Raw genomic sequence first — 15,956 nt, forward strand, 5'->3', positions numbered from 1 at the left:
TGTGTGTGTGTGTGTGTGTGTGTTAAACATAGTGGTTAAATCTCCCACCCAACCATGTCATCATCTATAGCTTTGATGTGCCCACAAATATTGAAGATGCGGTGGTTAGTTATCTGTTATCTGAACTTAATAGTGACTATTGTGGTGGATGTCTAGGATTTACCACTCTGTGCTTCAGCTCTTCCGGGGTGAGATTCAAGAAACAAAGTCCTGAGTTGCCACAATATTTGAGTCCGGTATTTATTTATCATTGTTTGCAAACAAGAGACAAGAGCCTAACAGCAGCCCAGCGTAAATCCGGGTGTCTGTTAAGGGCAAGTCTGAAGAGGGGATCATCAGGGTTGTCTTTTATACAGATGAAACATAATGGTAGGCGCCGCCAAGGCTATCACCGGCTAGCTTGTGCTTACGTGAGAGGGGGCGGGAGAGAAAGAACAATGGGGAGACTTTCGAACTGATCAGTCAGCGCTTTCTTACTGATAAATTGGCGTTCAACATTTCACACTTATCCACCTTCCTGATGGCAAGATGGGTCTGTTCCTTTGTTCTCGCTCTCCCCCACTCCCTCCGAAACCATAGCTATCCATATGGTAATCAGAACAATGGCTATAGAACTTGGTGTGGCAAGAGAAAATGTAATCACAGTATTCACACAAGTTATATCAGTCGTATGAAAGTGTATATCATTCAAACAGTTCTATCAATGTATTTTCCATAACACTATTTAAACAACTCTGAACCGTGTGTGAGGAAAGAGTTGTATAATAATGGATTTGGTCAATGTACTTGTAGTAACCACGTGTTCTGCGCATGTTTCATGTATCGTGAACACTCTCATGTCTTAGAAAGCAAGGGCTTGTTGTAGCTTCTTACTTGAACAACAGGAAAACCACAAGTCAGGGCGCCACGGCCAACTTGCTCAGCTTCCACCACAGAGATGTGAATGTGCTCCTGTTGATAGACCATTGGGGAGTGATAACATCTTGTCTTATTGTTGTATTAGTATAAAACTGTGTGATGGGGAAGTAATCCCTAAGAACTGAGGTAGAGTTTTGCTTTATATCTCGCTTCTCGGAGAGCTGTGAATAAACTGAGGAGACTTTGTTTCATCACATCGTTTACCCTTCCTGGATAATTCTTGTGAGCCAAGCAACTCACGTGTCTTTATTATTGACTTCTACGACAAGATACATCTGTATGTCACCCATCATGGTTGAAACTCAATTGATTCATAGTCTAGAAGTGTAGCTGAGTACAGTGGTATTAAAATCACATTTGGCCTCGGAAATGTTTATCCATATTTAGTATTTCTGAATGCTTAAACAAGTTTAACGTGGGCGCTTTTATTGTGAAGAAACAGACCCGCTCAGTGGGCGGAGTTCCTCTATCATCGTTCACAACACAGCTCCGGAAAGGAACGGCCCACTGATGATGTCATCAACAGACGACAACGTGCTCGTCACATCCTTCATTCCTCACGGACGCATGTTTACTACTACAAATGTGGACGTCGAGGTAGCTAGCTTGTAAGAATTTTCTTTTATTTCTGGAGTGATCAGACGTCCGACAGTCCAGGTTTGAGCAGCGTACACCGGTATCTCGACATTGCTGAACATTCAAAATGTAAGTAAAAAAAGTAAAATTGCGAGTTACAACTGCAACTGGAGGCTTCACCCGGGTTGCTCAAAAATACAGACGAACACAAGAACACCGCCGCGTTCTATCGCTGAATAAAAACCTGCTTCAAGATATCTGACTTGTGAGTTGTTGTTCTTTCTTGCGGAAACTTTAAATTATGTTAAAATAGTAATCAGAAGAGATGTTGCATCTGTTTGATCCGTTTTTTTCATATCAACATTCCGCAAGAAAGAGCAACAGCAAACACGGAGAACTGTCCTTTGTGCAACTTGTGTGAGGCCGTGGATTGCAGTTGCAACGATCACAATGGCTGCTCTGAATGAGGTCGATATGGGATAGATTAAATATCAGAGTAAATAACAGTGATATTATTAGCCTTAATAGGCTACGTTTACAAAGGCTGAATAAATGAGTCACTTTGAAAGTTGTTGACTTCTGTTACAGTATGTCCTGGTATCCAATCTACACCTTATTATCTATGAAATATTGCAGAATGACATTCAAGTGAAGTTTGATAAAAGCTTGTTGTTAGATAACTAGAAGAAGAAGTTTTTGTAGGCTTGTAAAGTCTTGTTTAGGTAGTTGAAAAAAGTTTGATGGTTTGGGCAATAGATACATGTATTTGAAATAAAGTGACAGTCTTGTTATGTTAGCGAATACATATAATGGTATAGAAAGATAAAACAATGAAGATGTTATTCAGTATGGATTATACTGAGTGAAGCAGTAGTGACTGGTGAAAGGATGATGCTAGGTAGTTGAAAGGTTAGTGTCGTGGAAATCTCCATCTGATTATTTCTGGTAAAGGTGAGACGAGTCAAAGGTCTGTTGTCACAATAATAATATAATATAATCTTTATTGTACTTGGAAACTTTGGTAATCTGAATGTTTGTGAAATTAACTCTCAACTATGTGTGACTCTTCCTTTGTTTACACTACACAGATCCACCTCACAGCTCAGCTACCATGTCTGAACCCAAGTCCACAGAGAACCCTGGTTCTGGCTGTGGTTCTCCAGCCCAGACAAGCACACAGCAGGGTCCAGAGATGGTGGCAGTGAAGCTGGAGGACTGCAGTCAAACACTTGAACACAATGTGGTAGAGGAAGAGGAAGAAGAAGAAGTGATGGTGAAAGAAGAGGAGGGGGGAGAGGATTTACCAGAGACAGACAGTGAGTTGGATGGTGAGTTCATGAACTTGGCTAATATTATAATTGTATTTATTGTACATGATTGCTCTGTTGTTAATTGTGTATTAGGAATGGGTCCTTATTTATTATTACCATTACCTACTCATAAGAGGTTATCTGAAATAGGCATGGATCAGGCTTCATGTAGCTGTATTGAAAAGTATTTAATGGACAGAATGCAGTGTCTCTTAACTGGTGGTGTTAAATCAGGTTTTCTGGACATTACAAACGGTGTCCCACAAGGATCGATTTTTGGTCAGGTTCTTTTTACATTAAGAATATTGGATTATCTGTAAATAATTGGAACCTGCATTTATATGCTGATGACATTGTTGTAGATGCTACAGTCTGCATTCACTGTCCTATAGAAAGCACTTATTGGGTTGAAATTGGTACTTAATGCTGGAACAACTAAGTATATGTTATTTACCAAATCATAGAAAAATGTATCTGATTCATGCATATGTACTTCAGTTGGTGCCCCCATTGAGCGTGTCCCCACTTATAAATACCTGGGCATTTGGTTTGACTAAGAGTTGAAGTTTAGAAACATACAGAGGAGCTTGTTAAAAAGCTAAGATATGCGGTGCGCTTCTTTTAAAGGAATAGATCTTGGTTTTCCCTGAACAGCAAAAATCAGATCAACTGTGCAATCAACCTTCATGCCAGTGCTTGATTCTGGTGATATCATTTACCAAAATGCAGCAGCCACGACTCTTAAACCTTTGGATGCCATCTACCATCGCGCCCATTGCTTTATCACAGGTGATCGTTTAGTTTAGGGTGTTGATCGAGGACCTATTTGGTGATTGTTTCTCTTCATATATTGTGGTTTTATATGATGTATTGAGCTGTGTTGTATTTTTTGTATGTGTTGTTTTGTTATTGTGTAAATATTGTGGACAGGGTGCACCTGCAAAAGAGGCCTTGGTCTCAGTGTGTTTTCTCCTGTATAAATGAAGGTTGAATAAAATGTTGTTTCTAATCCTGTATATGTTCCTTTGCTTACAGGAGAGAGCTCCAACCCAGGCTCAGACAGCGAGCCCAGCTCCACCACATCAGGAAACCATAAACAACCACAGGCTCACAGAGGAGAACATACTTACCCTCACCCTCAGTGTGGGAAGAGTTTAGCTTCCCCTAGCACCCTAAAACAACATCAGAGGATACACACAGGAAAGAAGCCACACAACTGCTCCCAGTGTGGGAAGAGTTTTACTGAGTCAGGATCCCTAAAGACACATCAAAGAATACACACAGGAGAGAGGCCATACCACTGCTCCCAGTGTGGGGAGAGTTTCCGTCAGGCAAGAGCACTAAAGACCCACCAGATAAAACACACAGGAGAGAAGCCGTACCACTGTTCCCATTGTGGGAAGAGTTTCAGCCAACTAGAAGGCCTGAAGACACATCAGAGAATACACACAGGAGAGAGGCCATACCACTGCTCCCAGTGTGGAAAGAGTTTTACTGAGTCAGGAAAGCTAAAGAAACATCAAAGAATACACACAGGAGAGAGGCCATACCACTGCTCCCAGTGTGGAAAGAGTTTTACTGAGTCAGGATCCCTAAAGACACATCAAAGAATACACACAGGAGAGAGGCCATACCACTGCTCCCAGTGTGGGAAGAGTTTCAGCCAACTAGGAGGCCTGAAGATGCATCAGAGAAGACACACGGGAGAGAGGCCATACCACTGCTCCCAGTGTGGAAAGAGTTTTTCTGATTCAGAATACCTAAAGACACATCAAAGAATACACACAGGAGAGAGGCCATACCACTGCTCCCAGTGTGGAAAGAGTTTTACTGAGTCAGGATCCCTAAAGACACATCAAAGAATACACACAGGAGAGAGGCCATACCACTGCTCCCAGTGTGGGAAGAGTTTCAGCCAACTAGGAGGCCTGAAGATGCATCAGAGAAGACACACGGGAGAGAGGCCATACCACTGCTCCCAGTGTGGGAAGAGTTTTCCTCGCGTGGATACCCTAAAGACACATCAGAGAATACACACAGGAGAGAGGCCATACCACTGCTCCCAGTGTGGAAAGAGTTTTTCTGAGTCAGGATCCCTAAAGACACATCAGAGAATACACACAGGAGAGAGGCCATACCACTGCTCCCAGTGTGGGAAGAGTTTTCCTCGCGTGGATACCCTAAAGACACATCAGAGAATACACACAGGAGAGAGGCCATTGCTGAGTTGGGAATAAAGACACAAGAACATCGTTTTTGCCCTCCAGTCTTTATTTTCATTCATTAAGCGAAAACAAACCCAGAAAGAAGACCACCTCTCTGACACAACGACCATCTCTGACACAAGCTGCAATGATGGGACAACATACACAAATGAAGGGAATAGTCTGGTCGTCTCTTTTGTATGCATGTGAACAAACAGCTCCCACAGCAAAGGTCTACTGAATAGACTAATACAACAAATTGCTATTAATTCACAATTTCAAAGGTCTATATAATTTGAAGAAATTACTATCATCCATTTTATGTTTTACAGAATACATGAAACACTCAATGATTCAATGTCGCACTCCAGTGACAAAATCCGGTATTGCACAGAATTACCAGTAGGTTAGCTGGCTTTGTGCAACCTGCAAAGTGCATTCTACATTGAACTCAAAGTATAATATATACATTCATAATCAATGTACCTGCAATGATGGGACAACATACACATATGCATGGCGTCTGGCTCTAGCTGTCCTGACTGTTTACTCTGGAGACTCTATTTACTGACTGTTTACTCTGTAGACTGTTTACTCTGGAGACTCTGTTTACTGACTGTTTACTCTGGTTTCAAACTGTTAGCTTCAACACTGGGTCATGTTGGGAGACACTGTCATAGGATTCTGTTCTAGAGAATCAGGTGAAGTTTGTGTAATTGTTTGTGTAAAAAAATATTTATGTAGTTATGATATGACTTAGTCGTGAACAGACAGACAGACAAGAAGGACGACTGTTACGGCCGTAGCCGACGCCGCCTGTGTATTCTCTTGTTGTGCTGTCAAGCAGGCTGGACGCTACAAGATTCCGAGGCTCCGCCCACTCCGTCGGTATCGCCAGCGCGGATCCGGGTTGGATAAACCCCAACCAGCGCGCCTATCGGGTCCCAGCGCGGGGCGCCGCTGCTTTAGGCCAGTGAGGTTTTGTTTTCGCTTTGATTAGATAATGAAATTTTAGGTTTGGCTCGCCGTTTATGAGCTCTCTTTTGGTTATATTTGTTTGTTTGAATTGAACAGCCCCTGCCGGTCCTTTTTTCCATTGTAGTAGCCGCTGATTCTGTATCACCCTTGTTACCTTTATGAAACTATTTAATTTCCTTGTTAATAAAATAACTAATTTACCAAATCCACCTTGTTTTATGTTGCTTCCCTTTCCCCTAGCGAGCCGGGTTGTAACAAAGGTAATAGTCTGGTCATCTCTTTTGTATGCCTGTCTGGCAGTCCCTCCTATAGACCTCTTCACCCCCCACTACCCCTCTGGACAGTTCCTCTACTCTGAAAAGAAGAAGTAATCTTTCCTCATTCTAGCATTGTGACTGCCAATGGCCCCTGGTCCGAGCATACATTTTTTCTTATGGTGACTGATGTATAGATGATTCACTTTACTTTAGACAAATGTACTTGTTGTAAGTCGCTTTGGATAAAAGCGTCTGCTAAATGTCAAAAATGTAAATGTAATGTAATGGATGTGCACAAACAGCTCCTAAAGAAAAGTACATCACATTAGCTACTGAGCAAATGGAAACCGGAGACTTTACATTCTAAAAATAGAATGCATATCTTATTTGACGCCAAATTAACAACAGAGGTTACTAAAAATGTATTCCATCAAAATACAAAGAGGAAGTGAGTGTGTTTTACAGCATAATGAGTGATTTATCCAAGACCATTCAACTCTTGCAGTTTACCCACAGCATTACTCCATTGCTCTGCTGTGGATTACCCAGAAACCCCTAGTTTTATATGACAGGAGAATTTCCTCACTGTGCCAGAAGGTGACGTTGTGCCCATTTACGCAGGAATTTAACCATAACTTGTTTCTACTGTTACATAGGCATAAATGCTTACACGTAGCATTGTGTTCCGACAGATAGCGCAACACTGACCTGTCTCAAAGCGGTACATTAGAAGAGTGGCGCTAATGAAGGGGTCCATCTTCTATTGGCTGACGCTGATGGAGACTCAAACAGTTCCTACACGCAAACCTATGGAGCAGGTTGCCAGGCGACCGTTTGCCTGCCTGGGTGGTGTGGTGGATGTCTAGGTTTTACCACTCTGTGCTTCAGCCTTTCGGAGGTGAGATTCAAGAAACAAACCACTCCCTCCGAAACCACAGCTATCCATGTGGTAATCATACAGCATTCCTCAGAACAAAGGCTATAGAACTTTAGAGGTGTGGCAAGAGAAAATGTAATCACAGTATTCACACAAGTTGTATCAGTCGTATGAAAGTATATCCTTCAAACAGTTCTATCAATGTATTTTCCATAACACTATTTAAACAACTCTGAACCTGTGTGAGGAAAGAGTTGTATAATAATGGATTTGGTCAATGTACTTGTAGTAACCACGTGTTCTGCGCATGTTTCATGTATTGTGAACACTCTCATGTCTTAGAAAGCAAGGGCTTGTTGTAGCTTCTTACTTGAACAACAGGAAAACCACAAGTCAGGGCGCCAGGCCAACTTGCTCAGCTTCCACCACAGAGATGTGAATGTGCTCCTGTTGATGGACCATTGGGAAGTGATAACATCTTGTCTTATTGTTGTATTAGTATAAAACAGTGTGATGGGGAAGTAATCCCTAAGAACTGAGGTAGAGTTTTGCTTTATATGTCGCTTCTCGAAGAGCTGTGAATAAACTGAAGAGACTTTGTTTCATCACATCGTTTACCCTTCCTGGATAATTCTTGTGAGCCAAGCAACTCACGTGTCTTTATTATTGACTTCTACGACAAGACACATCTGTATGTCACCCATCATGGTTGAAACTCAATTGATTCATAGTCTAGAAGTGTAGCTGAGTACAGTGGTATTAAAATCACATTTGGCCTCGGAAATGTTTATCGTTATTTAGTATTTCTGAATGCTTAAACAAGTTTAACGTGGGCGCTTTTATTGTGAAGAAACAGACCCGCTCAGTGGGCGGAGTTCCTCTATCATCGTTCACAACACAGCTCCGGAAAGGAACGGCCCACTGATGATGTCATCAACAGACGACAACGTGCTCGTCACATCCTTCATTCCTCACGGACGCATGTTTACTACTACAAATGTGGACGTCGAGGTAGCTAGCTTGTAAGAATTTTCTTTTATTTCTGGAGTGATCAGACGTCCGACAGTCCAGGTTTGAGCAGCGTACACCGGTATCTCGACATTGCTGAACATTCCTAATGTAAGTAAAAAAAAAAAAGTAAAATTGCGAGTTACAACTGCAACTGGAGGCTTCACCCGGGTTGCTCAAAAATACAGACGAACACAAGAACACCGCCGCGTTCTATCGCTGAATAAAAACCTGCTTCAAGATATCTGACTTGTGAGTTGTTTTTCTTTCTTGCGGAAACTTTAAATGATGTTAAAATACTAATCAGAAGAGATGTTGCATCTGTTTGATCCGTTTTTTTCATATCAACATTCCGCAAGAAAGAGCAACAGCAAACACGTAGAACTGTCCTTTGTGCAACTTGTGTGAGGCCGTGGATTGCAGTTGCAACGATCACAATGGCTGCTCTGAATGAGGTCGATATGGGATAGATTAAATATCAGAGTAAATAACAGTGATATTATTAGCCTTAATAGGCTACATTTACAAAGGCTGAATAATTGAGTCACTTTGAAAGTTGTTGACTTCGGTTACAGTATGTCCTGTTTTCCAATGTACACCTTATTATCTATGAAATATTGCAGAATGACATTCAAGTGAAGTTTGATAGAAGCTTGTTTTTAGATAACTAGAAGAAGAAGTTTTTGTAGGCTTGTAAAGTCTTGTTTAGGTAGTTGAAAAAGGTTTGATGGTTTGGGCAATAGATACATGTATTTGAAATAAAGTGACAGTCTTGTTATGTTAGCGAATAAATATAATGGTATAGAAAGATAAAACAATGAAGATGTTATTCAGTATGGATTATACTGAGTGAAGCAGTGGTGACTGGTGAAAGGAAGAAAGGATGATGCTAGATAGTTGAAAGGTTAGTGTCGTGGAAATCTAAGGATGTTGGCAGTTGGAACATATTAACAAGAATAAGCATATTATCTCAAACATTTCTATATTTCTGTCACATTAGATAGATAGAAGGTTAAACAGATAGTATGTTAGAAGGTCGTAGATAGACAGACAGGAAGGATGGATGGATGGATGAGCCTGGGGTAGTTCAGTGGAGTGGGTTAAGGGTTGGTTGAGTGGGAGAGTGGGTTGGTGAAGGAGTTGTGAGTAGGGTAGAACTTGTAGCCAAGAGAGTGTGTTGTTGTGTAATCATTCTAAGAATGTTTTCTGCAGGTCTTTTCAGGTTCTGAAAGTTCCATAGCAGTTGCAGTAACAAATGTGGTGGAAGTCTAGGATTTACCACTCTGTACTTTAGCTCTTCGGAGGTAAGAATCAAGAAACAAGTCCTGAGTAGCCACAATACCTGAGTCCGGTACTTATTGCTTGCAAACAAGAGACAAGAGCGTAACAGCAGCCCAGCGTAGAACCGGGGGTCCGTTCAGCACAAGTCTAAAGAGACAATGATCAGGTTTGTCTTTTATACAGTTTGAACATAATAGTAGGTGCCGCCACGGCTACTGGCTGATGGGCTTGTGTTTACGTGAGAAAGGGCGGGAGAGAATGAACAACGGGGAGACTCTCTTACTGATCAATCAGCGCTTTCGTACTGATTAATCGCCGTTCAACATTTCACACCTATCGACAGGATGCGCCTGTCCCCCCATTATTGCTCTCTCCTACCACTCCCTCAGAGATCACCGCTGTTCATTTGGTAATCATACAGTGCTTCTCAGAACAATGGCTATAGAACTTTAGAGGTGTGGCAAGAGAAAATGTAATCACAGTATCTACACAAGTTGTATCAGTCATATGAAAGTGTATAACCTGAAAATAGTTCTATGAATGTATTTTCCATAACACAAAGGAACTCACAGAATGTTGGTGTAAATCAACATTCCACCATGTTAACTGGGTGAGAGGTTTTGGACTTACAAAAAGCTTAATAGTTAAAACAGTTGAATAGGTATCAAAACCAAAAGTCATAACAATACGAGTTAGACGTCTCTGCATGTTTTAAAGTTGGATTTGTGTGAATAGCTTGTTGTAGGAGTAGCAGCAGGTGGAAGAATTGGAACTAGAGAAATAACTTCCAAAAGTAACTTATAGACGTTAAGGTAAGATGTACTATATAATAATACATAACACTACGCTGCAGATACACTCCAACTACGCACTCTACTGCCAATCGCCCCCTGCTGGTTCTATAACCGCATTGCATGAAAATGCGCCTTTAAGGGAGATTCTCAATGCAGGAAAAACCCTATCCTGTATTGGGTCCAATTAACTACCCTCTGGTGGAATGGTTTTAAACCCATGAGGGGAATGTGTGTGCACCATTCAGCCAGAGGGGTAGCAGCCCAGTCAATGTGAAAGACGCTTTACAATAACAATTCATAGTAGTTCATATTCTTTGTTAGGTGTTTGGTAATCTGGATGTTTGTGAAATTAACTCTCAACTATGTGTGACTCTTCCTTTGTTTACTCTACACAGATCCACCTCACAGCTCAGCTACCATGTCTGAACCCAAGACCACAGAGAACCCTGGTTCTGGCTGTGGTTCTCCAGCCCAGACAAGCACACAGCAGGGTCCAGAGATGGTGGAAGTGAAGCTGGAGGACTGCAGTCAACCACTGGAACACAATGTGGTAGAGGAAAAGGAAGTGGAGGAAAAAACTATGATGGTGAAAGAAGAAATAGAAGAAGGAGGAGAGGAACTGGAGGAGAAAGATGTGATGGTGGAAGAAGAGGAGGGAGGAGAGGATTTACCAGAGACAGACAGTGATGGTGAGTTCATGAAGTTGGCTAATATTATAATTGTATTTATTGTACATTATTGCTCTGTTGTTAATTGTGTATTCGGAATGGGTCCTTATTTATTGTTATCATTACCTACTCATTCAGAGGTTATCTGAAATAGGCATGGATCAGGCTTCATTTAGCTGTATTGAAAAGTATTTAATGGACAGAATGCAGTGTCTCTTAACTGGTGGTGTTAAATCAGGTTTTCTGGACATTACAAACGGTGTCCCACAAGGATCGATTCTTGGTCAGGTTCTTTTTACATTAAGAATATTGGATTATCTGTAGATAATTGGAACCTGCATTTATATGCTGATGACATTGTTGTAGATGCTATTGCCCCCACGATTGACCAGGCTCTTTCTGAGCTACAGTCTGCATTCACTGTCCTATAGAAAGCACTTATTGGGTTGAAATTGGTACTTAATGCTGGAACAACTAAGTATATGTTATTTATAAATCATCTAAAAATGTATCGAATTTATGCATATGTACTTTGGGTGGTGCCCCCGTTGAGCGTGTCCCCGCTTATTAATACCCAGGCATTTGGTTTGACTAAGAGTTGAAGTTTAGAAACATACAGAGGAGCTTGTTAAAAAGCTAAGATTTACGGTGGGCTTCTTTTAAAGGAATAGATCTTGGTTTTCCCTGAACAGCAAAAATCAGATCAACTATGCAATCAACCTTCATGCCAGTGCTTGATTCTGGTGATATAATTTACCAAAATGCAGCAGCCACTACTCTTAAACCTTTGGATGCCATCTACCATCGCGCCCATTGCTTTATCACAGGTGATCGTTTAGTTTAGGGTGTTGATCGAGGACCTCTTTGGTGATTGTTTCTCTTCATATGTTGTAGTTTTATATGATGTATTTAACTTTGTTGTATTTTTTGTATGTGTTGTTTTGTTATTGTGTAAATATTGTGGACAGGGTGCACCTGCAAAAGAGGCCTTGGTCTCAGTGTGTTTTCTCCTGTATGAATAAAGGTTGAATAAAATGTTGTTTCTAATCCTGTATATGTTCCTTTGCTTACAGGAGAGAGCTCCAACCCAGGCTCAGACAGCGAGTCCAGCTCCACCACATCAGGAAACCATAAACAACCAAAGGCTCACAGAGGAGAACATACTTACCCTCACCCTCAGTGTGGGAAGAGTTTAGCTTCCCCTAGCACCCTAAAACAACATCAGAGGATACACACAGGAAAGAAGCCACACAACTGCTCCCAGTGTGGGAAGAGTTTCAGTCGACAAGGACACCTAAAGGCACATCAGAGAATTCACACAGGAGAGAGGCCATACCACTGCTCCCAGTGTGGAAAGAGTTTTACAGGGTCAGGATCCCTAAAGGAACATCAAAAAATACACACAGGAGAGAGGCCATACCACTGCTCCCAGTGTGGGGAGAGTTTCCGTCAGGCAAGAGCACTAAAGACCCACCAGATAAAACACACAGGAGAGAAGCCATACCACTGTTCCCATTGTGGGAAGAGTTTTAGTGAGTCAGGAACCCTAAGGATGCATCAAGTAATACACACAGGAGAGAGGCCATTCCACTGCTCCCAGTGTGGGGAGAGTTTCAGGCAGGCAAGAGCACTAAAGACCCATCAGAAAACACACACAGGAGAGAAGCCATACCACTGTTCCCAGTGTGGGAAGAGTTTTAGTGAGTTAGGAACCCTAACGACCCATCAGAGAATACACACAGGTGAGAGGCCATTCCACTGCTCCCAGTGTGGAAAGAGTTTTACTATGTCAGGAGCCCTAAGGATTCATCAAAGAATACACACAGGAGAGAGGCCATACCACTGCTCCCACTGTGGGAAGGGTTTTTCTCGCATAGATAGCCTGAAGATGCATCAAAGAACACACACAGGAGAGAGACCATACCACTGCTCCCAGTGTGGAAAGAGTTTTACTGAGTCAGGAAAGCTAAAGAAACATCAAAGAATACACACAGGAGAGAGGCCATACCACTGCTCCCAGTGTGGAAAGAGTTTTCGTGACTCAGGAACCCTAAAGAAACATCAAAGAATACACACAGGAGAGAGGCCATACCACTGCTCCCAGTGTGGGAAGAGTTTTCCTCACTCAAATACCCTAAAGACACATCAGAGAATACACACAGGAGAGAGGCCATACCACTGCTCCCAGTGTGGGAAGAGTTTTGCTCATTTAGGAGCCCTAAAATACCATCAGAGAATTCACACAGGTGAGAGACAATACACCTGCTCCCAGAGAGTGTGAGAGAAATATGTTTTTTAGTTGAATTTGTATTGTGTGTTATCTTGTTAAATGTCTTTTTGTTTACAGTATATCAGCCAACATTAAAATGAAATGTAATTCTTTAGCGTTGATTCTTTAGTCCAGGATGAACGTATTGGGATACATTGAGACCTGAAGGAAGGAAGGAATGATGATCAGAAACATAGATCCTGTCTGTGCAGAGTTTATATACCAGATACTATTCTTTGATATGGGCCCAATTTACTTGTGTATGCCTTTGCTGTCATTCTGCCCAATGTCTGACTGTAAAGCCTGCCTTAAGGGTGCCCAAAGCGCTGTAAAAGTGTATGGTAGGCAGAAGCCAAAGCAATGATAGTAGTTTTCTTTCTTAACTTTTTTTCTATTATTATTAAATATGTTTTGTTTTTGTCCCCCAGCCCCGGTCATCTCAAAACCTGCCGTGAAGAGGAAGGTTGGCAACGAGCACAGACAATTTCAGGAAAAATGGGAGACGGAATATTTTTTTATTGAGCACAGTGGCACCCCGACGTGTCTTATATGCACAGAGAAAGTTGCGGTGCGCAAGGAATACAACATCAGACGCCATTACTCAACTAGACATGCTGAGGAGTACGCAAAATACCAGGGAGCTGAGAGAGAGGACCGGGTCGCCAATTTTAAAACATGTCTACTGAGGCAACAAGATTTTTTCAAGAAAGCAAGCAAAGAGAGTGATGCGGCAGTCGAAGCTAGCTACGTGGTGAGTGAGATGATTGCTAAGGCGGGAAAGCCATTCAAAGACGGCGAGTTCATCAAAAAGTGCATGTTACAGGCTGCAAGTATAGTCTGTCAGGAAAAGAAGGGTCAGTTTAGCAACATCAGCCTTTCAGCCAACACAGTGGCAGAGCGCATTGTTGACCTGTCGGGTAACATATACGATCAATTGCGTGAGAAAGCCAAACATTTCCGTGCATACTCAGTTGCTCTTGATGAGAGCACAGACATCACTGACACTGCGCAGCTCGCAATGTATGTCCGTGGTGTTGACGACAATTTTGAAGTGATGGAGGAGTTGCTCACAGTGACTCCAATGCATGGCCGGACCACCGCTCAGGAGATATTCCGCCAGCTGTGTGATGCCATTGTGGCTGCCGGTTTACCATGGAAGAGGTTTGCTGGAATAACAACCGACGGAGCGCCATCAATGACAGGGAGGAGAAATGGACTGGTGGCACTTGTTCAAAGAAAACTGGAAGAGGAGGGTGTGGAGGAGGCCATTGCTCTGCACTGCATTATCCATCAGCAGGCCCTTTGCAGCAAATGCCTGAAGTTTGACAATGTGATGTCTGTCGTTGTGAAATGCATCAACCATATCAGATCCAGGGGCTTAAAGCACCGGCAGTTCTGCGCCTTTTTGGAGGAAATAGAGTCAGCATATGAGGGTGTGCTCTACTTCACCGAGGTACGTTGGCTCAGCAGGGGAAACGTCTTGAAGAGGTTTTTTGAGTTGAGAGCAGAAGTGAAAGCCTTCATGAAGAAGGATGGGATGGCTGTTCCTGTGCTAAGTGATCCCAAATGGCTCATGGACTTAGCTTTTCTTGTTGACATCACACAGGAGCTGAATGTACTGAACAAGAATTTACAAGGCCAGGGGCAGCTTGTCAGTGCTGTCTATGACAACGTCAGAGCATTCTCCACAAAACTTGTGCTATGGAAAGCCCAGCTCTCTCAGACAAACCTCTGCCATTTGCCAGCATGCAAGGCACTCATGGATGCGGGCACACCATTCAGTGGAGAGAAGTATGCTGATGCCATTGTAAAGCTACAGGAGGAATTTGATCACAGGTTTGCAGACTTCAAGACACACAGAGCCACTTTTCAAATTTTTGCTGACCCCTTCTCCTTCGATGTGCTAGATGCCCCTCCTGTGCTTCAAATGGAGCTAATTGACCTGCAGTGCAATTCTGAACTCAAAGCCAAGTTCAGGGAGGTGAGTGGAAAAGCAGACAAGCTTGGACAATTTTTGAGAGAATTGCCCCCCACCTTCCCTGAGCTTTCCAGGATGTTCAAGCGGACCATGTGTCTTTTTGGGAGCACATATCTGTGTGAAAAGCTCTTCTCCACCATGAACTTTAATAAGTCAAAGTACAGGTCCAAACTTACTGATGAGCATCTTCAAGCCATACTGAGGGTCTCTATTGCTTCCTCCCTCAAGCCAAATGTGGCTCAGCTATGTAAGAGGAAGCGCTGCCAGGTCTCTGGCAGCAAGGAGTAGATAAGAGAAGCCTATGTTCTGAACTGTTATTAATAAAGATTGAGAAGATTGGATCAGTTGTACTTGAGTTTGAGACCCCTGGGTTAGACATTGACCTTCCTCATTATTGGTCTTAATCACACAGACGAGGGACCTGCTGTCCTCTCACACCCATCTGTATGTGTCTATTGTGGAAAGATATGGACTTCCCTCAGCCTGCAATGTCACCTGGTGTAATAATACTTTGATTTTACAGAATAACTAATGGTATAACATCAAATGTAACTAATCAGATGACTTGACGTTGATTTATGTTGAAATGGGTTAAAGCTGTTTTATGATTTGAAGGATGAAACTGATCTGTCTGTGTAACAAATAAAGTTGAAATGTAATGAATTGGAAAAGAAAGGAGAGAGAGAGGAATTAAGTTAAAGTGTTTTATGCTTGAATAAAGAATAACTCTGAAAACCAAAAGTTTTATTAGATTTATACTTACCACAGTACTTACCACCTGAATTGATGTGTTACTCTCCTTGCTAAACATAAAAAGATAGATTACACTGTGTATATT

At 42.2% G+C, this 15,956-nt stretch overlaps 2 protein-coding genes across 4 annotated transcripts; both read left to right on the plus strand.

The window, feature by feature from the left end:
- Positions 1 to 1,483: 1,483 nt before the first annotated feature.
- On the plus strand, positions 1,484 to 6,153 carry LOC310802615 (uncharacterized protein). Of its 2 annotated transcripts, none has more exons than XM_083667081.1 (3): positions 1,484 to 1,623; positions 2,583 to 2,822; positions 3,840 to 6,153. In XM_083667081.1, the coding sequence occupies exons 2-3, from the start codon at positions 2,606 to 2,608 to the stop codon at positions 5,039 to 5,041; spliced, it is 1,419 nt and encodes a 472-aa protein (XP_083523207.1). In that variant the 5' UTR covers positions 1,484 to 1,623; positions 2,583 to 2,605; the 3' UTR covers positions 5,042 to 6,153. The 2 variants fall into 2 exon arrangements, with proteins under 2 accessions (XP_083523207.1, XP_083523208.1); XM_083667082.1 differs by having other exon boundaries at positions 2,583 to 2,810.
- A 1,950-nt stretch (positions 6,154 to 8,103) lies between these two features.
- Positions 8,104 to 15,793, plus strand: LOC310801935 (EPM2A-interacting protein 1-like). Of its 2 annotated transcripts, none has more exons than XM_083666143.1 (4): positions 8,104 to 8,239; positions 10,599 to 10,905; positions 11,952 to 13,117; positions 13,569 to 15,793. In XM_083666143.1, exons 2-4 carry the CDS (start codon positions 10,622 to 10,624, stop codon positions 15,404 to 15,406), a joined length of 3,288 nt encoding a protein of 1,095 aa, XP_083522269.1. In that variant the 5' UTR covers positions 8,104 to 8,239; positions 10,599 to 10,621; the 3' UTR covers positions 15,407 to 15,793. The 2 variants fall into 2 exon arrangements, with proteins under 2 accessions (XP_083522269.1, XP_083522270.1); XM_083666144.1 differs by having other exon boundaries at positions 10,599 to 10,892; positions 11,945 to 13,117.
- The last annotated feature ends 163 nt before the right edge of the window (positions 15,794 to 15,956 follow it).

The sequence above is a fragment of the Argentina silus genome, assembly GCF_951799395.1.
Source record: "Argentina silus genome assembly, chromosome: 3".
In the NCBI taxonomy this organism is placed as follows: Eukaryota; Metazoa; Chordata; class Actinopteri; order Argentiniformes; family Argentinidae; genus Argentina; species Argentina silus.

Bases quoted from the DNA above. Each gene is read 5' to 3' on its own strand.
- LOC310802615 (XM_083667081.1), top strand. From the start codon at position 2,606: ATGTCTGAACCCAAGTCCACAGAGAACCCTGGTTCTGGCTGTGGTTCT. The intron at 2,823-3,839 runs GTGAGTTCATGA...CTTTGCTTACAG, and splicing joins GACAGACAGTGAGTTGGATG to GAGAGAGCTCCAACCCAGGC.
- LOC310801935 (XM_083666143.1), top strand. From the start codon at position 10,622: ATGTCTGAACCCAAGACCACAGAGAACCCTGGTTCTGGCTGTGGTTCT. The intron at 10,906-11,951 runs GTTGGCTAATAT...TACAGGAGAGAG, and splicing joins AGTGATGGTGAGTTCATGAA to CTCCAACCCAGGCTCAGACA. The intron at 13,118-13,568 runs GTGAGAGACAAT...TTTGTCCCCCAG, and splicing joins CCATCAGAGAATTCACACAG to CCCCGGTCATCTCAAAACCT.